At 35.6% G+C, this 25,709-nt stretch overlaps 1 protein-coding gene across 8 annotated transcripts in view; it reads left to right on the forward strand.

Annotated features, from left to right (window-relative positions):
* The window catches only part of EHBP1 (EH domain binding protein 1), a 305,392-nt gene that overhangs the window by 94,240 nt on the left and 185,443 nt on the right, over positions 1 to 25,709 (forward strand). For 7 of the 8 annotated variants that reach the window (XM_039342992.1, XM_039342996.1, XM_039342991.1 and 4 more), the window contains 2 exons: positions 23,073 to 23,254; positions 24,847 to 24,986. In XM_039342992.1, the coding sequence (XP_039198926.1) occupies positions 23,073 to 23,254; positions 24,847 to 24,986 (322 nt within the window). Of the gene's footprint in view, positions 1 to 7,463; positions 9,150 to 23,072; positions 23,255 to 24,846; positions 24,987 to 25,709 lie in introns of those variants that run through there. The other variant, XM_039342997.1, reaches the window with a different exon arrangement.

Below are 25,709 nucleotides of genomic sequence, written 5' to 3' on the forward strand. Positions count from 1 at the left end.
CACCAGTTGAGTAGTCCTCGACTTACGACCGGTTGAGTAGTCCTCGACGTACGACCGGTTGGGGGTCGCGGCATTAAAAAGGTTGAGAACCACTGCTTTAGAATCTCATGTCTAGAATTAATGAAATAATATAATCCTTTAAGCATCTGATAAGCATCAGAGCTAAGATATGTTTATAATCCTTCCATAGATTGATGGGTAGATAGGTAGATAGTTTCTTTGTTTACTTGCTCTCCAAAGCATTTCTCATTGTAGCAATATATTTAAGTGGATGCATAGCCTGGTCAGCCTTGTTTGGGCTCAGAAGATACGCAGGGTGAGGCTGTTTCATATATAGATGGGAGACTTCCAGGGAATAATAAAATATTAGAGCAACCTGGGAAACTTTTTTTTAAAATCAGAAGAATCAATAGAAGAATAAATACAAATCATATATCTGCATTGCTGCCAAGACCATGCCCATGAAGTTGAATTCAGTTTGGATGAAACTTTTTAACCTTGATTATACAGGTAGTCTTCAACTTACAACAGTTCATTTAGTGACCGTTCGAAGTTACAATGGCACTGAAAAAAAGTGGCTTATGACTTTTTTTCACACTTACGACTGCTGCACCATCCCCATGGTCACATGATTTACATTTGGATGCTTGACATCTGACTCACAAATTGCAGTTTCCCACAGTCATTGGATCCCCATTTTTGTGACTTTCTGACCAGAAAAATCAGTGGGGAAACCAAATTCACTTAACAAGTATGTCACTAATATAAGAACTGCAGTGATTCACTTCACAAATGTGGCAAGAAAAGTCGTATAATAGGGCAAAACTCACATAATAAATTTCTCACTTATCAACATAAATTTTGGGCTCAATTGTGGTCGTCAGTTGAGGACTGCCTGTAATCCCTTTTACCTTCATTATAATATGGTATGAAGCCAATGAAAGTGAAAAGTGAGTTATTATAAATCATAGAAAGATATATTGGTAGTTCCTAATCTGGCCCTTGCTGCACAAGATAATGTCACCATTCATTTTTGCTTCCTATTTCCAACTGAAAATATGCATAAGTGATATTGCCTGAATATGAAGGAAAATGAGTAGTAGAAAAGAAATGAGCCGACTTGACTAGTTTAATAACTTAATGAACCATCTTTCCAAAATGAGGGTGCTTGGTACTCTTTAACCACTTGATGGCACCCTTTGATTTAGGACGTAACTCATTAGGAAAGAGGGGGGGGGAAAAACCCTGTGTGGTATAGCTGTAGTAGTTGCAATGGAATAACATGTAAGAACTAAAAGGTATCTGGTTAATGTAGAGATGAAATGAATGGAATAGCAAGGCTAAGCTTTCCTGACCCTTCATGAGAGAATAGATGAAAAAAAAAAGGGGGGGGGGGAGAATAAGATATTGTGCCAAAGGGAGATGATGAAATCCGAGATCCACACACAAAATCTCTGGCTCAGCCTCTGAAATGTTAATCCCTGGGTAGAATTATTTTGAACTGTAGATTGCAATTTATCATCAAAATGGCAGTGTGTCGAAAAATACTTCTTGCATGGGTGATGTTCAGAGCTAGCCAATTTTAATATAAAATAGTTTGCTATTTAACATTTAATAACAGCTCCTTAAACTTGGGGAGGTGTTTTTTTTCTTGCTTTTCCTGATGTTAAGGCTGCCTTCCAACTAGACATTTTGGGGTTTTCAAAATTTTCTCCTCAAAACTTCTAAGTACATTATTCATTCTTCTCTAATTTTTAAAGTAAGAATGCATTACTTTGGGAAAACATTTTTACTTCAAGCTGACTAATATAGTCCTCATATCCATGGCCATAAACAGGAACAAAAACTTTATAAGATCTTAGGAGTATTTTCTTGTATCATATTTTGGCTCTTTATAAATCATTGTGAGATTTTTTTTGCAGAAAATAGACACAGAAAATTAGGCTAGATTTGACTTTTCTAAACTGACATTCCTAGTCAGTGGCCTTAAGGCAATTTATAATACAGCAAAATCACTAAAACAGAGTTAATAAATGTGATTTAAATGAACGCTTTAAAAAAACTGAGTGCAGAAGTAAAATCTTCCATTTCAGAATTTTAAAATTGTTAATAGCTAAGCAGAATAAATGTTTTTATTGCATGCCCCAAAGTCATTAAGAGCTAGTGTTACCCAAATAATTCTTATTATTTGAGTATTTTTCTACATTTGTTATATGTAGCTCTAGTGCAACTTATCAGCAAAAGTGCTAATCCAACCTTTACATTATTTGAAAGTTTTGTAAATATTTAAAACAATGTCAAATATTTGCTATGCAACATTATCAATGCTCAGACATATTGTGCCTACTATACATATGAATTATGTCATGCAGCTTAATAGACAAATTACATATGACATGGCAGTTATATAATCTATCCATATTTCAATTTTTAATTAAAATCAAGTTCCATTTTTTCTTTTACCACTTTTTCTCAAATTTGTTCCTTGCCTTGCTTTGTGTGGGGTAGACAAGCAAATATTTGTTTATCCTATGTGATGTTGGGCCCGAAGCCAATTAATTTTAAGTGCAAGAGAAAAAAAGTCTGTAAAATGTCTATCTGATTTATATTCTAACACTGAATTTCCCATTTATAGTTTTTATTGTATTAAATGTTTTTTATCATATTTTATGGAATGACTGTAATCCTTTTAGTGTCGCCTCAGTGAGATGGGTGGCATAGAAGTTTAATAAATAAACTAACTAAATAAATAATACCAAATATGTTGACATAGGTTTTTGTGGTTTCAGTGGGACTTACTTCTGAGCAAGCTTTCTGATCGTCATAATGGGATGAGATTTGGTCTAACTTTACCAGTTGTGTAAACTTTTTTTTTTCACTGTGACATCTAAAACTCAGTGGAACTGTAGACATTTGAAGGGATTGTTGATGAAGAGCAATACATGCCAGATAACCAAGCTTTTGCTTAACTGGGACAGGGGTTTCCTATCAGCTTTTAATTCTGACAGGACTAATTAGCACCTAGCAGTTGTTTATCTGATCACTGCTAAATACTTGATGAATGCTGATGATTGGGGGGGGAGGCAAGAGGCAAATAGATCTGCAGTTTCAAGACAGACACCCAAATCTGGGGGTTCAGAAAAGGTAGTTATTTATAAAGGCTTTATTCTTGAAAGAAGCTCTTGGTTCTCTTAGAAACATTTAGTGGGCATTAACTTTTAAATTTTTTATACACTAATATTTTTGACAAAATATTTTTAGATATTAGATGATGCCTTTTAGATACGTGGTAGCTCATAAAATTTACAGAATGTATGTATACTGTCTTTTAATATAAATATCCTGCAGTAATGAATAATTATTCATAGAATTAATATCGGTGCTTCTTCAAATTGTAGCAAGGAATAAACAGAAGTATATTTTCCCTAATACATGATTTTAAAATATCAAATTGAGATTTCTCTTTCACTCTATGGTTTTTTTCTGTCTGGGTATTATAAGTTAGCATCCATAATGAAATGGTTGAAAGCTCTCTTATAGATGGGTCAGCCAGAAATAAGTTCTTATGTTAACATCCCAAATAAGTCTCCACTTTGATTTAATTCTGTATATTGTGGATTGAATTTCTTATGTCTGCTGGAATCAGGTAATGGAGTTTCCAGTAATTTAAATGAATCTGGATTGAATTCATGAATAGTTATACAGACAATTCATGTTCCATTTCTACTGGCCCAGTCATCTTTATGTGATTTCAGAAGCAAAATAAAAACATTGTCTGGAATTTTTAATTTTTGCATAGCAGATTCCAAAATGTTTGGAAGTACACCAAATCCAGTATAACTAGATCTATCCATTACTAATTTTTGCTGATAGACAAAATATATCATTTCCTGGACAGAGTTATCCTACCAACAGTATACTGTGCATTGGAAACCTCAGATTTAGGCTACTGTAACACACACTGAATGGATATGTCCTTGCAGTTGGTCCCAAAGTTTCAACTGGTATATAAGATAGCTGGCAAATTGCTGAATGAGGAATCGGAGCTCAAATATACTGTTACTAAAGCCATGACAGTGACTGCCAGCTGCTGAGCCAAATTTGAGATGTTAATTTTGACAGAAAAGGCTTTCCCCAACTTGGGACTAAGATCCCTTGCATTGCCATTGTAGAATTCATTGATCCCTTAAGATCATCAAGGAAGTCCTTCTGCCTATTTTGAGAGTTGCAGTAAGCCTTTATGATAAGCAGGATACAAAGGGCAGAGTTTCTCCTTGGTGGGCCAAACATTCTTAAGTGATCTTCCCCCAGAAATTTAAGGCATCCATAAATAAATCTTTTAAGCATCATTAGACCTACTTTTGGACCCACATTTTCCTTGTATGAATGTATGTTATTTCTTCATATGTTTGCTTTTCTTTCCCCCCTTATGTTTTAAAAAGAAATTGTTATGTATGTATGAATGTATTTTATATATATTATATTACCAGCCTCAGTGTGATTTGTAGTAATTGAAAGCAATTTTTAAATAAAGTTTCTTCTGGGACAAACATGGCCTCATGGATCCTTTGGGTACAGTCTTCTAACCAATAATTGATTGATTCTGTGCCATGAAGTCATTGTAAACTCTTAGCATCCACAGATTTCCTCCATGATGATCTGGTCCTAATCTGGTCTGTCAGGCCTTTTAAAAGTGCACCCTCATCACTGTAATTAAGTCCATCCATCTTGATGCTAGTCACCTTCTTCTACTCATTCTTTCACCTTTCCAAGCATTGGAGCCTTCTCCAGACTTCTGAAAGCCTAAAGCCCTTCCAACTTTACTACTACTACTACTACTACTACTACTACTACTACTACTACTACGTTGTTGTTGTTATTGTTGTTGTTGTTGTATAATTTGAGCCTGGTCATTTGTATCTTCAGGGAAGTCTCTTTGTTGATTTGTTTAATGATCCATTGGTTGGTTTTCTTGGCTGTCCATGCTATTCTCAGGAGTCTTTTCCAACACCCACATTCAAAACTGTCAATACTTTTCTTATCCTACTCCTTCAAAGTCCAACTTTTGCTCTCATACTTGTCATAGGGAATACCACTGCTTCACAATTCTGTTCTTTCTATCAGTAATAAGGAAGTGATTCCTTCCTTTCAAGACATTGGTGAACTTCTTAGAGACTGCAGCCCTGATGTTTCTCTGAGGTCTCCTATTCAAGTAATAATCAAATCTGATCTTGCTTAAGTTCTTTGTCCAGACAATGTCAGCCAAACATTGCCAGCTGCCTAAATTTATTTAATAATAACAATCAGAATAATATTTATAAAAGAAAAGTAAGTATTATTTTTAAGTTGTGCTATGTACAACTTGGCAGAGGAATAAATATGCATACTTCATGATATTTTTAAAGAAAACTTTAAAAATATGTCTGTATTTTTCATATACATAGCAAATTAGACTATGGAGCAAGAATAGTATTTGTATTTTAGAGTATTAGTCTTTAAAGTCAGAAGAAGAAATGTTCCCAATTGCTAAGTCAGTAAAAAGAAATAAAAGTCACATAAAATAAGGTGATTAAATACGTTAATTGAATATGTTTTGCTCACTTCAAAGCATGCTTCAGATACTAATTAATAGATGCTTAAACATTTACACAACATTTGGTTAAAATAGAATAGGTAGAAAATTATATTTTCCCCATGGTCAAACTTTTGATTTGAGTGGTATGAAAATGTAATGACATTCTTCAACTTATTGCACCAAAAACAATAATCATGGACCTTACGATTCTATGTTTTAGAAATAGGGGAAACGATTCAACTGTATTTTGAGGTTAATTGTAAAAAAAATTGCCCCAATTTTATCAGTTAATTGCAGGTGGTTTCTCTGAAAATGGTTTCCTTATTGGCTGCTGAGGGAGAGGGTTGTTTACCTGTACAAACACACTCTGGCTTTGAATTTCTCCTCCCAAAAGGTTTTTCTTGATGCTGAATGTCACGAAATGTTCATGCTCTAGTGTTTTAGTGCTGTTATTTACAGTTTTAAAATCCTTTGCTATGATTTTAGTAATTATTGAACTGCATTTTGTTGATTTGGAATGGTGTAGCCTTCTCTGGGTCATTTTAAGGTGAACTGCACTCCATCAGAATCTGAGAATAAATAATAAATAAAATGGGATGCTGTGCACTCTCCCACAGTTTCTGTGTTTACTGAGTGACTGTAAACACACTAATCCAGCATTCGTTCTTTGGCACGTATAAGGGGCTTTTGGACTGCAGATTTGTTTATTATTGTGTGTTTATTTGATTGACATACTGCACATGCCAAGACTCCTCACCTGCTTTTATTGTAAGTTGTCTTCCAGCAACACAAACCAGCCCCAATAAATTAGCTGTGACAGACACTTATAGAGCTCTGTTAAGGTTTCATAGCAAGGAGGTAGACACTAGATATTTTTTTTCTGAACTAGAGTAGCTTGCAATCTTCTGAAACAGATTGTTGAGTTTGTGAGTTTCTGTATTTGCATTTAATTTTATAAAAATTAGTCTAATTGCTACATAAGCCTGATTATATTTCAGTTAGATTGGGATTAACATTGGCTTACAATTACTACTTCCGAAGCTTTATTATTAGAGATCTGTATGTCTAGTTTTGAGCTATGCCTATTGTGGTAACTAATTAAAATGCTGCAGATGGTCTGCCTGAGCCAATTTGAGGACAAGAGCATGAATTTCCAGTTATGTGAGCTATATAATGACAATTTCTTAACATGCTAGTTGCATTGAAAACAGTTATGTCTTGGATAGCTAGAATCAATTTGGAACTTGTTTTTACTAACTTTGGGGATTCAAAAACCTTGTATCTTTTTCTTTAGGCATATTTCTACAATTGATTTGCTATTAGTTTCATTGGTGACATAATGAACCAAGAATAATAAATGCTCATTTATTAGTCCAAGACATGTATAAATTAGAGAGGAAGAGAGAATATGACGTTTTCCTTGCTTTATCTTGAGAACAGTTTGAGAACTTAAGCGGAAGCCAGCTATAGTTGCAGCACTAATTTGAGGGTTTTTAATCATTGTGTTTTGTTACATACCATGATTCATCTGTTCCAGTCTTTGAGACCTGGTATTAATTAACTACTATATGATTGGTTAGTTATTGTATGGAAAGCATCTAAGACAGAAAGTAATAATTAAGGGAATGTTCTAATCTATTTTTCATGTTTTCATATCAGGTTTTAAAACATACATTCTCTAGTAGGAACTACAAATTCTGGTAGTTATTTGTTCCATTTATTCATTTATTCCAATATTACTTTTAATTGCAGATACCTTTGTACATACTAGAAACCTTACTACAGGCTAAGAACCAGCTAAATGTGGTTCTTAGCAATAAATCTCTATGCCTCCATTATGTCTGAATATCAAACTGCTTATCTGACAATCCATAGCAATAAACATGTGCTGTAATGTAGATCTTAAACTGCCAGGCTAATTAAAATGTTAAAGATTTAGTTTCAGACTTCCTTAAAGAAAGGATGTTGCAGTGCAACATCTTGTATTCATTAGATCAGGGGTCCCCAATCCACAGGCTGCAGCCCACTACTGGGCCATGGCCTGTTCAGAACTGGGTTAAGGAAGTGGTGGCCAAACACACACATGCACTCCACTTGCGTATGCACACTCACACACCGCTCACACAGAACCATCCGCTCTCCCCTCCCGCTGGTCCGTAAAGCCAGAAAGGTTGGGGACTGCTGCATTAGATGTGTTGCCCCATCCTTTACTGTCATTATTAGGCAAGCTGTCCAGCGATAATGAGAGCTGAATGGATAGCATACAGTGGGTAGAAGTGCTGTAAAATATAAGATCCTTAATGTGAGATTCAGTTTGCTACTTTTCCTGCATGCAGAAATCCATTGAATCTGCTATCCTTGATATCATCTTGTTGCAGTACAGCTTTGTAACGTTTCTTTAACTTTCAGATCTTCTCACCAAAGTGCTTTAGATGCACATAAAATAATAATTAAAGCCTTTGTTATAGGGTGTGGGGTTGTATTTCAGGAATTATGATTTATGAAGTGAAAAGGTTGGCTTGGTAATTTGTGATGTACTCTCTGTGCAAGGATTTTTTTAATCATTATTTTCTCTTAAGGAGAGTAGCCTTGGGCAAGGATAATAGCTATATAGTAGTTGCTCTAGCCTCTCCTCTCATTCATTTCTCAGGAAGTTTCTACAACTCTTTGGCTTTGCTCTATTCAAAGAAAAGTCATCTTTTTCTCTTACCACTCCATCTCAGCAATAAGCAGCCAGTAGAAGGCTAAAATTGGCCTTTTGCATTTCCTAGGATCATCTGCAATTTCATGAAGATCTTATGCTGAATAATTGCACAAGTTCTAATCAGTTTGGCTTCTAAAATAATGAGCCTGCATAGGCCTGAAGGGTTTGGAAGATGATTGCATTCAGGCAATATCACAGTTGCAGTTTTGTTGGTCACAACGTGTTGTTTTCCATTTTGTGAAGCACCAATCTGTGTGGGCTTGGTGGCTCTACAGCAGATGCAATTCTGACATCCTGACATGTTTGAGGGTTCCTTGGCAGCTAGAAAGGTTGGGAGTGTCTGGGCAAGTAATTGTTTTGTTTATGTTGGCGATATGAATAATGGGAGGTGTCAAGAGGCAACATTCTATAGTCTCCCTGAGGAGACATGTGTCATATTTGAACCGTAGCTGTCCTCCACCCTCTCTCCCACCAGCTAGTTTTATCTAGTATTAAGGTGAAATATTAAAGTATTAAGGCATTTTGCAAAAGAATGGAAGGAGGGAAGAAAGTGACGAGAGTACACAGCAGAAGCATAGGATTCCTCATTCCCACCTGGCTGCAGCAGGATGGACATGATAATGCACAGCTAAGCTGATACATCACTTTATTCATAATTATGCCTAGCTGATTATGATCTGAGTTTAATCAAGCCAAAGCATAGCTTTATGGTGCTATCCAGTAAAGTGAGGGCAGGGCATGAAAACCAAATTTCCAGCCTGCTTCTATTCTCCCTCCCCTCTTAAGAGAGAACTTTTGGATTTGCCTTCAGTACAACTGTCCATGGACTACATCTAAAGGGAGACTGAGATCCTACCAGATTTGCTTCACGTAAGCCCTTTCTTTGCTTTTTGAAGTTTAAGAAAGCAAACAAACACCATTCCTTATTAAAAAATCTGAGGAGCCAAAATTAACACCAAGGATTCCTCACTGAGAGGTTGATGTTGCTAAGCAAACTCAGGTGTTTAAAAGCTTGCGTACACTTTTGCAAAAACAAGGAATAAAGTAAAAGAATGTTGCTTTACATTTGGCATCAATTTGCTCTGCGTTCCTTAAAAACATCTCAATTGTGGATCCTTGGTACTCCTGATCTTGGTTGTTTTCTTGTAGATGTTTCATTATCCAAATGAAATGTCTGCAAGAAAACAAGCAAGCTCAGTGAGCACCAAGTTCTCTCATTTCAACCCTGAGCTACAAACATTCTCCTTTATTGAAACCTCAAAGGATTTTGTGCAGTACACGTCAAACAAAAAAGAAAAAAAATAATATAAACATAGCAGTATCAAAACCAAAAATAACTATAAAAAACAAAAGTAAAAAGCCAAATTACAGTGATTGAGATGGGCACCATACTTTTAGGCATTTCCATTATATTCAGATAGCAAAAACCCTCAGTGCACCTCTTTTGATTACTTTATTATCGAAAGTTGCAAAATAATGAATGACAATTTCACATAAATATTTACTACTGTTAAATATGATGACTACATCTGTCTTAAATATTTGATCATAAGAAATCATTTTCTCTTCATTATAGGAAACATGGCATTCTTGTTGTCTAAATTTAGTGCCTATTAATTGCAGGTGTGGTTATAAGTAACAAACATTTAATTTGTTTAAATAAACAACCTTGGTACAATGGAATATGATCAAAAAAGTTACTAGCCTACAAAAATATTTTAGACAAAATTGTTACTCTGCTTGACTTATTGATGAAAACATGAAAAGGCCTTCATTAAATCCATACAGCTCCCCCTCCAAATCCTGTTTTAATTTAATCGTATTTTTGTGATATTTTTGTATTTAGAATATTGTTCATAAAGAGGGGCAACAGATTCTTTTCAATTTATAAACTAAAGAGGGGCAACAGGTTCTTTTCAATTTATAAAACTGACCTCACCTTAAATTTATAAAATTGACCCCACCAGCGATTTTAATCGCAGGTAACAAAACAATTAGTTACTTGGCCTGTCTTTTGATACTCCTATTAAAACAAATATACAAAGCCTCTCATATACAGGCACTCAAAGGATGTGTAAGGGTTAGAGTGAATATATGTTATTACGTGCTCCCAAATTATTCTCTTCTTATGATACATTTGGAATATATTATTTGGGACACTATTTATATACTTGTACATATTTGAGGGGCCCAAATTAAAATTCCATTGACTTGTTATTGATATCACTGAAATACTGGTATGTGATTCAGAGTGGAAATCAGCCTACAGTTAATATCTCCTGTCATATATTAAAAGATGAACCTCTACTGATCTATCAGCTATGGACATTCACATCATAGTTGGGAATGGGTTTGATCGGGGCTCTCAGGCCCAATCTATTTTATGAGAGGTAAAATGAAGCTGAATGATTTATATGAGATCACCAGAACTTGCTCGATCCCAGTAGTTCAACTATGGGAATTGAACTGCTGAGAGCAAAGAAACCATCAGTGAGAACACAGAAGTAGAACAGAAATTCTGTTCTGTGTCAGCAGGAGCATGTTCCCAAAACTGGGTCTCGGCAAGGAAAGCCTTTTGTGCTGGCCACCTCACCAATCCTAGAAGCCTTGCAAATACAATATAAACAAATACAACAATACAATCCAAATACAATCCATACGCAGTATCTGCAGCCTAGCTTATTGCAGATAATTAACAGAAACACAGTCAGATTGTAGCTGTGTCCCAAAGTGTAGCTCTCTATATTGCTCCATATTCTTGGGTGCAATTCTGCCCATGATTTAGTAAAAGACAAAACAGGCCCTGAAATAGGTATACTTGGCACAATTTTCACATGTATTTGGAATATGTAGATTATCCTCATTCCAGAAAAATATTATGTGTAATGCTAAATAATTGTTTGTTTCAAAAATAGACAAATTCTTTGCCTATGAGAAGTGGAACAAAGCTAAACATCATGATACTGTTATGAAATCCATAAGCGTAATGCTACAGATGTGAGCTATAGATTTTTTATGATGCTGCAGTAACTGTATTCAGCCTTGAATATTAATCATTGACCATCTTGCCTCCTTGAAGAATTTATGTTTATTAATGGCATCTTACTATAATACCTTTATGTTAGGAATGATATTTCAAAATGCTGAATGGGAAGAAATATCATTTGGTCTTCTTTTTAAAGCCAGAAAAACTAGCTTAATGTAATGTTATTTTAATATTCAAATTTTCCATCAATTGCAATATAAAAAGATGAATACATTAACCCTTTTCTCAACAGAGTGTTAGTTTTAGCCAGCATACCGCATGAAGTACTTCCTTCCCATGAACTTTATATAGAACATGTCTTAGCCAAAATAAATAAAAGAAGGAATGCTTTATTAATCATCCATAACTAATTTGTGCACACAGTGGAAAGAAAATTCAATCAGTTTGAGATGGAACTTTTTAACTAGAAACTGCAAATTAAAATGAAACAAAGCCAGACAAATAAAATACTATCTTTTTTATGTTTCCAGAATTGTGTTACACTGCAGCAAAAAGTGGCAAAAATATTTGAAGATTATCATTTTATAGCGTGGATTCAAGAATAATATTTTCCTCCAAATACTATAAACTGTTGTTGCCTATGTCTACAATTAATGTAGCAAATAAAAAACTTGATGTTGGAGAATGTATTTCAATCTATCCCTTTCTGTGCTTAGAATATGTTATGTTTGAAAGCAAAGTTGTGTTGGGGAAAAAAGAATCTTTAAATTAGTGTTTTCTCGTATATTGGTATTGTACTGTGAGAAATAAAATCATTACTGTACTTCTGATGAAAAAAAAATACCTTACTAATTCAAAAATAAATGTTTATTGCTTGAAGAGCTATGTTCCAATTGTAATCCAGATGACTCTTTTTCTGATATAAATAGTTGTTAAAAAGATTTAGGGGTACCGGCATATGTAATATGTTGTGTCTATGTGCTTTGGAATCTGATCTTTGCTAAGATGATAAATAAGTGCATTTATAATAAACCGTTGCTCTTTTCATTTAAATGTATAAGACACAACTATGAAGAAGTGTTATATGCAGAAACATGCGTTTATCAAGCTTAATCCTCACAAGATTCCAGATTTTGTAGTTATTTATTTCTCCTGTGGTGATAACTGCATTATATATCCAATTCAAATTTTATACTTGGTGTTAACTGTGTGCTGTGTATTGCACAAAGTTTCAAAAACCATGGGTGGTGTCATTAACAGGATATTGTGTAAGACCCAACTAGTTTAGAATTCTTTCACTCAGTAACCATTTATGCAATTCCTCAGTCAGAGATGCTGCAATTCCAGAAACTTCTTTTGCTTTTACATATGGACATTTACCCACTGAATTTCTCACTGAATATTCATATCAAATATGTCATAAGTTTGGTTTTTCAGAACTCTGGTGATTGGTCATATTATATTATAATATTGGGAAGTTACAGAACTAGGAAAGGCCAAAACATGAACAGCATTCTTAATGTTGTCCATTGTTTTGTTTTTCAAATCAGATATGTATAATAATTTCAGCATCGGAGGAAATAATAAAATTGTCATTACCATCACCACCTTGCTTAATTCTCAATATCTTTGCAAAGCTCCCTTTCCACTTTTAGTTGTTTGATTATTATCTTTGGATTTATTCTGTGTTTCAAGCAGTTGCCTATATCAGAATCGGTCATAAAGAAAGGTTTACTCTCAAAGTGCTTCTTATGATAGTGATAGCAAAAGAAATGCCATGTATTGTGTACTGACAAGTAGTGTGTTTATGCAGTACAATATCAACACAAACCACAGTGCAATATAGTCAAATGAGTTATACAACAAATATTACAAGCACTAAATTAGCCACAGTGTTACTATCATTTAATGAATATTATTTTCTCCAGCACTGGAGACATAGAATCCACCAATGTGGATTCTACGTCTCCATGCTGAGAAAAGGCGTTCAAGTAAGCCAATACCCTCTTTCAACCTTAGTTCCTTGGAGATCTTGATTTTGGATGAATAGCCTATCAAGAACCTGACAAAGGAGGAGGCAGGCTAAGATCTTGGGGAAACTGCAGAATACAAATACAATACTGCCTTCTATGACAGTAGCATTTGTAGGATCCATATCAACTAAAGTTTGACCTTCCCTCTGTCTAGTTTTGGTATCTTTCCCATTCTTCAGATGGGGGGGGAGGCTAGTTTTGAGAAAAGAATGTACAGAGCAAAAGAAAACTCTAAACCAGTGGTTCTCAACCTTTGGGTCGGGACCCCATTTGGGGTCGAACGACCATTTCACGGGGGTCCCCAAACCACGCTGTCCGCCATTTTTTTCCCTTTTCCCTAGCTGTCCTACTCCCACTTATTGGTGGCCACACCCACTTGGGGGTCACCACAACATGGGGAACTGTATTATGGGGTCACGGCATTAGAAAGGTTGAGAACCACTGCTCTAAACTCTAGGGAAAATTTGGTTGGAGAGAGTTTCTGAAAAGAATGTAGTAGAGATGGAAGGGCCACACATCACCTGCTACCAGGTATCAGGGGAGAGATATCTCTCTCTTAGTTCTATCAAATGAAGGGGAGAATGGAGACTTCCAGGCTTTCGGTATGTGTGTGTGTGTGTGTATGTCAGAGTAAGGGTGTATTTAGGAATAAACTGTACTTATGTATGAAACATAAATGCATATTTATACTTCTAAAATACTGAAGATGTAGGTGGAATGATTCAAATGTTTTGATAATATCTTGATCTGGCCTTGGGATTGTAATTAGAAACAAGTACAGAATTGCTCTTGACACTTCAGATATATTCAGGTGTTAAAGAAACTTTTATCCAAAAAAAAAAAGGATAGATCAGCCAACATTTGGTTGTTTGATTTCTCAGATGTTCTGATATCTCCTATGATAAGCATTTGGACCAGTTAGTTGCACTCTCTATCTTTTTCATATCAAAAGTATCACCATCACTTTCTGAACCATTTGAAGCAGCCTCTTCCTTAATTCTTAGGTAAGTAATGTTCCTGTTCTGCTGAAAGGAAAAGGCACCCAAGATTTGGCCTACCGCAGAGAAATTTGGGTGGCACTCACTATGCTGGATTGGGGCCATAGTGTGTGCTGCTTTTGCATATATCATTCCCATAAGTATGGTGCAGAACAGTTTTTTTCTTAAAAGTATAGTCCTAGGGGCTCTGAGGGTTCCCTTCCTCCCCCAAGACTCTCTTGGGGTCCACAAAATCAAAATAATTTGCCTGTTTATTTTGAAAAATAATGCAATTTAATCCCATCAAGCAATCCTGAGAAAAAGTAGCGGCAGTGAATGTGTCAATTCTAATTTTTAATATGGTGCATATCATAAAGCTATTTTAGGGTCCTCTATAATTTTTTAAATTGGGAACGGGTCCTGAGAGAAAAAAAGTCAAACCTGAGGTAGGGGAGAAGGGCACTTTGGCTCAAAGCATGTATTGCATGGATAGTATTCCTCCAAACATCATTCTGCCTCTCCATCCTTTCAAAGGCATTGCACAAGTTACAAAGCTGGATTTGCAAGAGACTTTGATCAAAAGAAATTGATTTATGTAAGCCTTTGGTTAACAACAGTAATCAGAACTGGGAACTCTTGTTGCTAAGCACTATGGCTGTAAAATGTGCTATCATATGACTGTGCTGACAGTTCTGGCAGTTGCAGTTGCGGTCGTTAGATGAATCCTGCATAGTCATTAGGCACAACATCACATAACTATCACCTACAACTTCCTGCCAGCTTTTCCATTGACTTCACTTGTAGGAAGCCAGAAGGGAAGATCACAAATGGCAATCATGTGATTATGGGGCACTGCAACTATCATAAATATGAGCCAGATGCTAAGTGTCTGAATTACAATCATGTGTCTGGGGAAGCTGAAATCACCACAGTTTTGGAAGACCAGCTGTAAGTCTCCATGTTCAGTGCCATTGCAACTTTGAATGTTCATTGAGCAAATGGTCATTAAGTAGGGACTAGCACCTTTTAGTTGCTCTTTATAGTTTTCTTTGAGCGATTTTTAGGCTTAGGGACTCTTGTTACATAGAGTCTTACCTGTCTAAAATTACAATTACAAAGCTAGTTCAGGAAATAGCTGCAAGAGTAAGCCAGATTTTGGAATACTTTCTTTGAGACTGGAGGCAAGGGAAAATGAACAAGAGGGGAATGCAAATCTGAATCTGAATATTACGATAAGCCAAAGTTAAAACAAAACAGAGGTCATCAGTCAACAACAAGCTATAGTTTCTACTTGTGTTTTCTGGTACAAGAGAAGAGAAATAAAATAAAATCTTTATTTGGGTCAATGATCAATTTAGCATTATACAATCAATTCAACAATTCGCTTAAAATAAAATAGTCACTAAAGCTAGAATAAGAAGTACGTTTTGTTGCTAATGATGGTTTCAAAATGACAGATAAAAATCTGAAAAATCATGATCAGTTTTACTGTTAAATGTGAACAAGGCCAATATTTCTTAGCTTTTTAACGTATCGATACATTAAAAAGGCAGCCATTTTGGTAAAGATTAAATTCATTTATCAATTAATTCTGCAAGTCAGTTGTTAAGAAAAAGCATTTAAATTCAGGCCCCATAGACAAAGCCATCCCTTTAATGCCTAAGATAATTCACCGTAATGTTTAATGTGACAGAAAAGAAAAGTATTAAAAATGTGGTCAGTAATATTAACTGAATTCAATTAATTTATTTTTCAAATTAATTTTTTCCCTTTGATTGTAACAATTTTCCTATGGTGCTTCCTACAGTTATGAGACCAGCCCTTAGTTTGAACCCCTCTTTTAACTGGTGAGAATTATATTAGAAGATGTTCAGATACTAGAAATGTAATCTGTCCTTAACTAAATTAATAAATTGAAACTGCATTTATAGAGTGGAGGGTGCACCAGTTGAGAATCATCTCTAGTGTTTAACAGACTCATCTGCTTTTCTTTCCTCTCCTCCTTAGTTTTGCTGCCCCTTATTTGTTGTATTTCAATAATTCTGCTCTCTGTAGTTATTAAGTAAGTCATTAGATATTTATCTGCATGAAGAATCTTAATGAGCCTGTAGAAAGAAATTAAATATTGTGAGGAATTACTGTTCTTGCATGGTCTTGGTATAGCTGTGTGACAAAATACCTGGCTTCATTAAAATATTGCATTTGGATAGATGCACAGTCATTGTAATAGTCTCATCTTGTACAACTTGCCAAAATGAAAAGTTCAAAATTATGAATAATTGTTAATTGGGATGTGCAAAACGCCCATGCCCCAACCTGCTTTCACTGGGGAAAATTGAGGGAGGAAAGAGATGGGAGTTGGAAAAAACTCAGTGAAGACACATCCAGAGATCAGGAACAATTTTCCACAAAAGAAAAAGATTGTTGTCTGCCCAGTCGGTAGGTGTCTTGGTCTTCTTAGAATTCTTTACCATGGAGAAGTTAAAGTAGAGGCCGCTTTGTGGGTTAATAATAATCGCCCATTCTCTGTACGTTGGTATAGTTTCTTGCTGTACAGGCAATGCTAAGTTTGCAGTTTGTGCATGAGAGGCCGTGTGAACAGAGATTTCAGGATGCCAACAATTGAGCTTTTGCAGGATGACATGTTGAAATGCAAGAACTAGGGTGCTGTTTTGCTGCTGCTGCTAGCTTTCCTTCATAGTCAGTTAATGGAGTGCCAATCATTGTGTATATGTGTGTGTGTTTAAATTGTTGCAGGAAGGGCAGGTTCATAATGCAAAAGGTGTGTACTCACGTGCCTCAGGACGAAGTCTCTGCCAGGGCATAGTCAGAGAGGTTGGTTTGTTTGCTGTTGCTGTGATCATTGGCAGTGCTGAAGTGAACTTGGTTGATTATTGCTGTTGGCTCTAGATTTGAGTCGGGTCCATCCTGAAAAAAAAAAAAAGTGCAGTGCACTCACTGTGAAATTATGGTTGAATCTTCTGAAGTCTACAAGCAGAGGGAGATAGAGCAGCAGGATAAAAGGACAAAGTAGTAAAAAGAGGTTATAAAAATGATAAATAAAAATGGGAAACAGCAAAAAAGGTTCATCTTTCATTCTTTTTTCCAAGTTTTATTCCATATGAATTAATTGTATTTTCTTGGTGAGACATCATCACAGATATATGACTGGTTCTGAGCACAGCACTCTCCCACATTCCCAGTTCAGTGTTTTTATGACAGTTGATTGTAGACTGGGTGGAAGTTAATTGAGTTGTTGTTTGTTTCTTGCCGGCTAGCTGTGGCTGTTCTATTGGAGAAAGCACGATTTAAATAATTTTTATTGTTTCCTATGGGGGATTTTTAAATGTTTTCAATGTTTATTAATCTTTTGGCAGATTAGGTAAAAGGCAGAATTAGCTATAGACACTTATTTCACCTTCTGCTGTGATCCTAGGGCAAAAATGGAGGAAATAGCTTACAGTATTTGGAATTCCTGTTGTTGCCTGTGAAACACCGTAGGCAGTTCATGTGTTTGTTTTGCTGGCACGCAACAAGTTTGAAACAAAACACTTTATTCACACTACTAATTGCTAGTTTACTGTTCTTTCCAGACTTACTAAAAATAAAGTAAAAATGGATTGCAATGAACAGTCATTTTCCTTCAAGTTTGAAACTATTTTCCATTTGTTTCTGGCATCATAGCCCTTTCCAGAGGTTATGGACTACAGTTCTTGTAAAGTTTTTGTTTGGTGATCCTGGCTGGGACTGACAAGAAGAAAGATATTAGATTGGCTGTAGCATATGGAAGCTGAACCCCACACTAAAAAGAGAAGATTGTCCATCCAGCAAATGCATGATGACAATTTCCAAAGGACTGCTGTCTCCTTACATCTGAATCTCCATTTCAAGCCCTTTCCCTGTAGCTTTGAGTTGCTATTACTGCCAAGATGTTTATACCATTTCTTTTTTATAATTCAGTGCCATGTATTTCTTAAACATTAATTTCTCCATTCATATGTATCATCATTTTTAATAAATATTCTGGGTATCTTGAGCCATGCTTTTGCTTTTAAGCACCTTTTCAGCACAGATTGGACTGTTTGCATTTGGCCCCCCAGATCTTCCATCCAACTGTCTAAATTATTTTAACTGACATAGTTTCTAATTTACTCTCTCCAGTTGAGAGAGCTTCCTGTAGCTTGTCTATTTCAGCATTTAATTGCTCCATACTTCCACAAATTAGATTCTGTACTGATCCATTTTGCTCTACTGGTGAAGCAAAGATCTCTTCAGCATAGCCTAGGTAATATGGGACTTGTGATGTAGCTGAAAAGACCATTCCCCCCCCCCCCCGATACTTTGGGGCTTCATTTGCTTTGTACTAACTGAAAAAACTAGACCAATATTTTTCTGTGGTGGCAGCCAAATCAGTTACTAGTATTGCTTCATTGTCTGTTATGATCCTTTTTCCCTTGAGATGAAATAAGGAAAGAAAATCAGGGGATCTGATGGAAAAGTTTAAACAAATGGAAGTGTTATTTAACTGAAAGGCATTAAAAAGAGGACTTTCCATTAATACACTAATACTGTATATTGAATATTTTCTCCTGTTCAGACATTGCCGTTATCATGCTTTTTCTATAAATTTGAACAGGATTTAAATCAGCAAGAAATATTTGCCTCCTCTTCAAATTATTTTGAAGCCTAAATGGGGCTTGAATTTGAATTAAAAGTTTTCTATTGGAACTATAATCCCAAGAATTCTTTGCCAACAGTGCACCAAAAGGAATCCTTTTCCTTAAACAGTCAGAGCATTTAACAAAATTGCCATTTTTGTGATTTGTTCTTCAGTTGAATTAATAATATGCCTATTGAAAGGTCCAATTCATTGTGGTTTGATAATCTATGGTTTATCAGACTGAGAATGTATTCTTACCCTTCCCTCTTTATGTATGCTCAACTTTAGCAAAGATATCATAATATTTTGTATCATAGTTTCCTGTGATGTTCAGATCACAGTTTAGCCACTGCTTAATAACAAAGGCCAAGATATGAGTCTGGTTTATATTATGTTTCATGGGGAATTATTGCAGGTAGGAGAGAGGAAAGGAAGGGACAAATCTTTGTCTTTGCAACTTGATCCATGTTTTATCACCCATAGTTTGTTGGAATGAGATTGTTATGAATAACCAGGCCACTGTTCTGCATGCAATTTTTGTTCAGATGTTTATGCATAGTTACCTAAAGTTATATCTCTAATGTTTGTTTATTTGGGAATCATACCAATAACATAAAGAGCCAGATTGGTGTAGTAGTTAAAGTAGCAGAAACTGGGAGACCATGAGTTGTAGTCCCAAAGCCAGCTTGGTGACCTAGGGCCAGGCACTTTCATTCAGCCTTGCCAGAAAACAGCAGACATATGAAGTTATGTTATATATGGTCTTCTACATTCACTGAAAAAAATGAAGGCCTTTATTTAATGAGGGAAGAGAATATTTTAGCGGGATCTGATTTTTTCTAATAAGGAGCTGAAAAATAATTTAAGGAAAATGTAATATTACCCAATATATTCTCAATCTGATAAACCATAGATTATCAAGCCGAAATGAATCAGACCTTTCAATAGGAATACATCTGCTTCTAGCATTTGTCTTAATTGCTTTGAAGGGTTATATCATAATATAGTGGACCATAAAGGAATGCATGCATGCATACTTTTCTGTAATTTTCTCCACCTTCTCTAAATAAACCTGTGTAATTATAAAAAAGATAATCCTGACTGATAAGTCAAAAAAGGAGAAAAATCCTACTTACAATTTGTTAAGTGTTATCTAAATAAAAATGCAATAAATCCTTCATTTGACAGATTGAATGTCTGTTCAATTTGAGATTTCTTCAAGCCTAGAAAAACATTCATACATGAGATTATTGTGTTAAATAGTACTCTATGGCATTAATCTATGTACCACTGCAGCTCTATTTTCTATAACCTTCAACTGGGTGAAATGGTGCAACAATTTTGGAAACAAGGTACCCGAAATGGGCTAACTTAGAGTGCATCCAAAATCTGGGACCCATGATTACCAAGAGAATGAAATTTGAGAAAGAAGTGGCTTTGACTCAGTGGGGCAATGGTTGTCTAGTAACAAAATATTAATAATACTAAATGCCTATATAGCACTTAGATAAGTAAAAGTGGAAAAAACAAAAGATGTGCAGATGTCATCTGCTGAAGAGTTTCTGGTTTAAGATGACATCTACTTTCCTTCATCTTCCTCTAACAACTGTATACATGTTCTTCATTTGCTTCCTCTTTGCCAGGCTTTAGTATGGTTTTGTGTTAGTCATTTAACTCAAATTCTTCAAGACCATATCCATGTTATAAAACAGGTTTTTTTTTTCCTAGCCAACATTTCAATTTTGACTGCTTTCCAAACCGCAGTAAAACTGAAAAATGATTTTAAGTTACAGCCTCTGAGTATATTGCCCTCTGGTTTATCACATACATTCTCAAATACAGATAGTCCTTGGGTTATGACAGCAACTGAAACTGAAATCTCCATCGCTAAGGGATGCAAAGTAAAGTGGGATATCATGCGATTAATGATGGCAATCTCACAGTCCAGATTGCTACCCTAGCCTCAAGATATGTGGATTTTTAAGCCAGAGGAGGCAGGAGTCCCAGGCAAGGAAGCTGGCAAGTGCTATAGGAGGGTGAAGGGTGGCCACAGACAGGAATGCTGAAGTGTGGGTGGATATGCAGGTGCCATGAGAAATGCTGCAGATAAGTGCCCCAGAGCATAAGTGGGTGCCATGGGTGTGCGTGTGAGTGGGTGGGTGTGGAATGGAGCATACTAAGTGAAAAAGCAGCAGGTATGGGAGCAACTATGCTTGTGGGAAGCTGCAGGAAATGTTGGAAAAATTGTAATCCATGTGAGCGTGGTTTGGTGGAACATCGTAATCGCAACTAGGGACTTAACATGGGGACACTGCAACTTTACGGACCAGTCATAAATCCCCACATTCAGTGTAGTTGTAACTTTGAACAATGACTAAACAAGAGGTCATAACTCAAGGACTACTTGTACACCCGTCATCTACCTCAAAAGTATATTACTATTAAGTCTTTTAGTTGCCAGAATGATCCCCGGTCCAGGGGCTAAACGACTACTGTGTATGTGATTGAAAATATGGACTAAATGTTACTATATTTCCTTGATAACATACAGTAGCTTGAGATGGATAAATAGAAGTGTTCTAAGTTTAGAAATGTCTTCATATTTTCTTTTGATACCTGCAGCTTTTCAGTTTGATAATCTGCTGAATGCAGACAAAAGTGATTGAAGAATCAGTCATTAAAAGAAGTTACATAAACTCTGCCATCTCTGAATTATACTATGTGAACAGGAGTTGATGCATAATGTCTTTCAGCTCTTTTGGGTGAAATGACTTGATACAATGACTGATGTTAATCTATGCAATCTGTCAGCATTTGCACCAACTATCACTGAGATCATCTCTTTGCGGATATTTTGTCAGTCTCATTGTCATTATACATCTGTGATAATATGAGGTCATTGTATTATCTGTGCAGTTGTTTAACTTTTTCTTCAAAGTTCTGTCTTATCCAGGGCAATATTCAAAGCTTTGTCCAAAGTTCACTTGATTGTCCCATCCCTTTTACGAAATTACCAAAACTATCTCCACTGGATCAGATCTTAACTTCATGTGGTATTTAATTGCAGATCCTCGTTCCACTCCATATATACACTAACGTGAACGTTGCTGAACATACCACCGCAAACTTGTTTCATGAAATAATACTTCCTGAGCTGTTTTCATATTTTTTTTGTCTCAGTTACAACTTTCTTACTTTCAGTGTCCACAATATGCACTGATACAAGATACTTTTTAGGAGGGAGAATCTGGCAGACTTCGTCTATAACATCTGAAGTCTGCTAAATTGAGACTAATTGAACAGAGGGTATACTATATGCTGTTGCTGTGGTTATTATTTGCCCTGAATAAAATATACTAATTCAATTCACACATTCAAATAGTCTTTCCTAAAAGTGCTTGAGACTTCTGCCTAGTAAAATAAGTCCAAATATAATATGTCATCCCTGAAGGATATCTTGTTTTAAAAAAATTAGCCTTATCTATCCGATTATGCATGCTAATATTATACAGAATTATTAGTGCATGTAGATCCCTTTTGAGTGAATTTCAAAAATACACTGAACACTTGAGAAGGATTTAAGTCTCTCAAAGGACCTAAGGATATGCAAATAAACCTAGCTGAATCAAGTTAAACAGGTGCATCTCACTAACAATGTGAGCCTCCTTTCCCTGGCTTTTGCTGTCAAAGAACAAGAACATCTGTAAAAACAAATGGGTGATCATGGAATTTAGTGCTCTCATGTTGTAATAAACTGCTTTGGTCTTGTCTTATGAAAATAGCTTGGTAGGACAGCTCTTACCAAGGCAACATGCATGATGGGAGATGTCCTGAAAACCAATGAGCAAACATCTTTTTTTAGTGCGTGTACATTTTGCATGTAAATCTGAATCAGTGTTCTATTAACAAATAATTACCTCACATATTTGAATAGAATTTTAGTCTAATTAAGTACAAGTTGAAAAACCACTGTCAAAATGACATCAGATCTAGATCTGATCAGGTATGAAAACTTCATGGAAAACAAAGGCAGGACATCCATTAACTAATTAACTAAATAAATAACTAAATAAATAAATCAATAATCATATGTTTTATTTTGTAACTATAATGAGACGGGTTTTTTTTTTCTTTAAGGAATCTCCTTCTGGACGCCGGAAAGCCCTTGCTACCAGCAATATCAACATGAAACAATATGCGAGCCCCATGCCGACACAGACAGATGTCAAGTTAAAGTTCAGGCCTTTGTCTAAAAAAGTTCTCTCAGCCACCCTGCAGTTCTCGTTATCGTGTATTTTCCTAAGAGAAGGAAAGGCCACGTAAGTTTTGCAGGATATGTTCCTCTGTTGCTCTTTTATATGCACCATTGAGCCTTTCTTGAGCACCCTTGAACCACACCACCAAAGTTCCCTTGCATGGTTGTTAAAAATCTGTGAAAAATATGGTTTCAGACAATTCAAAGTGCAAAATGCATGCAAATCACTGTGTAAGTCCTGAATAAACATTAAAAAAAGACTCCCACAAAGCACTTCTCCCTTCCCAAGTAGATACTCCCAGACCTGCCTACCTGCTTACCTGTCTGTCTGTGTGACCTAGTCAAATCTGCTTTGCATTATCACCTCTGCTGCTACTCTTAGGCCTCCCATAAAAGTGCTGAAGGTGGACCACATTCAGACTTACAGATTGTACAGAAGCTATTGTTTGTCATTCTAGTTTGTCTTCAGGGCAGTGGGTGGAGGGCATGAGTTATGGGCAAGAAATTTCTGGTTTTGTATCCCTCAGGCATGGCCTTGAATGAACAATTATTTCAGTTTCACCATAGAGCCATAATAGGAGACAACAATATGAACCTAGAGCATTGGTAAAAATTAGAAAGATAATGCTGATAACACATAAGAGGAAGTTCTATATCATTGCTAATTATTTTTCATTATAATGTTTTATATAACTTGCTGCCCTAGCATAATACCTTTTTGAGGTTCCTTTCATTAGTAAAAATTATACCTTTTCTTTTCCCATAATCCTTCATAGTCTTCCTTTCAAGATGCAACTGCACGTCAAGGTTAGAATTAATTTGTTTTCTCGAAAGTGCTGAATCAAAATTCAGCAGAGAGAAGATCTATCAAGGGAAAATAGCCATTAGTTCAGTTCTGTCAAGATGCTATAAATGAAGGGCATCTTGAAGCAACAAATTAATTTGATATTGGTAGGATGATGATGATGATATTATTATTATGTAGTAATAGTTGTTACACTATTTACATACAATTTGCCAGATAGATCTGATTGGATTTGGTTCTGAGAATCTAGGATAGCTAAGGATACCATCATAAATTATGCACCGTTATATGTAATGAAACTGTTTGTAATTGGTGAGTTATAATTTTATCCATTCTATTTGTGCGCAACTGCTTTTTCAGATATTTTGAAATGACACCAAGCACACCAACCTCTATGATTTTCCATATTTGCTCTATTTGTATCATTATACAGTATTTCCCTACTTTTCCTGGTTATTTCTGATTGATTCTTCCATCTCTAGCTACTGCAATTGCAATTATTCATACTTGGTTCTTTGTAACTACAAAGAAGTAACTACTGCTGGCTTCTTATGGGCTAAATGTTTATTGTTGTTATGCTTGCTCACACAGTCAGCCAGATGTTTAGACTGGATTTACATTTTTATTCACCTATCGAGTCCTTCCTAAAGACCTGGATAGACAGATGTTGTTGTTTAATCGTGTTAAAGATATCTATTATTATATACACAAAAAATGTAAAATCACAGCTGTCAGTTCTTTAGCCCGTGTTAGCCTTCATACACATCAAGTTCTTCATAGGAACCTAGGATGTTGTAATGTATCAGCGTATTATTCAACCATTATTATATTGTTATTATTATTATTATTAGAGATGAAGATATGCAGAGCCTGGCAAGTCTGATGAGTATGAAGCAAGCAGATATTGGAAATTTAGATGACTTTGAGGAAGATAATGAAGATGATGAAGAAAATAGAGTAAACCAGGAAGAAAAGGCTGCAAAAATTACAGGTTTGTTTCTTCCCTGAATATGTATGTCTTTGCTTGTAAACTTAATTTGAAAATTGTTATTCTTTTCGACCATTTTTCTTTTGAAAATAATGTAGATTTTTACTATTTGTATTAGGAGGAAACAATTTAATCTAAATCATGGATTGGTATCCATTTGTGAAGTAAGGGAGGATTCATGCTCCTTTTGGTTAACTTCAAAAGAGCCATAAACACTGCATTCAGACAGAATTTATTTCTGTCACTGTTTCTCTCTTTTGACTCCATGGACTAAAGCCAAGTTACTCATGGTTTGAAGGAATAAGGTTTCTGTATATTTATTTTACTGTGTACTAAAGTCTTGCCGGAATATTGAAATATGGAATTGTATGAGAGATTTTACAGATTTTCAGGACATTAGCCTTCACAGTCCCCTTAGGTTCTACAGTTAACTAATGCAGGAAGAACTAGGCTATCTGGGCAGTAAATCTAAATTTAAGCTAATATTTTAAGTTCTTGAGCTGGATCAAAGAGTTATAATAGTTTTCCGTCTCCTGAGAGCATAGCTAGATAACTTAGTTCTGCGTAAGGAAGCAAACAGGTAGAAAATCTGTCCTATCCAGCATAATGTTAATGTGAAGTAATAAAAAGGATGATAAGCTTGACAGCAGAAGATAGCTGACAACTTTATATGAGAACAGATTTGCCTTGTGTATGTGTTTTTGTATGTGCGAGAGAGAGAAAGAA

The sequence above is a fragment of the Crotalus tigris genome, unplaced genomic scaffold (genome assembly GCF_016545835.1).
Source record: "Crotalus tigris isolate CLP2741 ecotype Arizona unplaced genomic scaffold, ASM1654583v1 scf7180000017831.1706817, whole genome shotgun sequence".
NCBI lineage: Eukaryota > Metazoa > Chordata > Lepidosauria > Squamata > Viperidae > Crotalus > Crotalus tigris.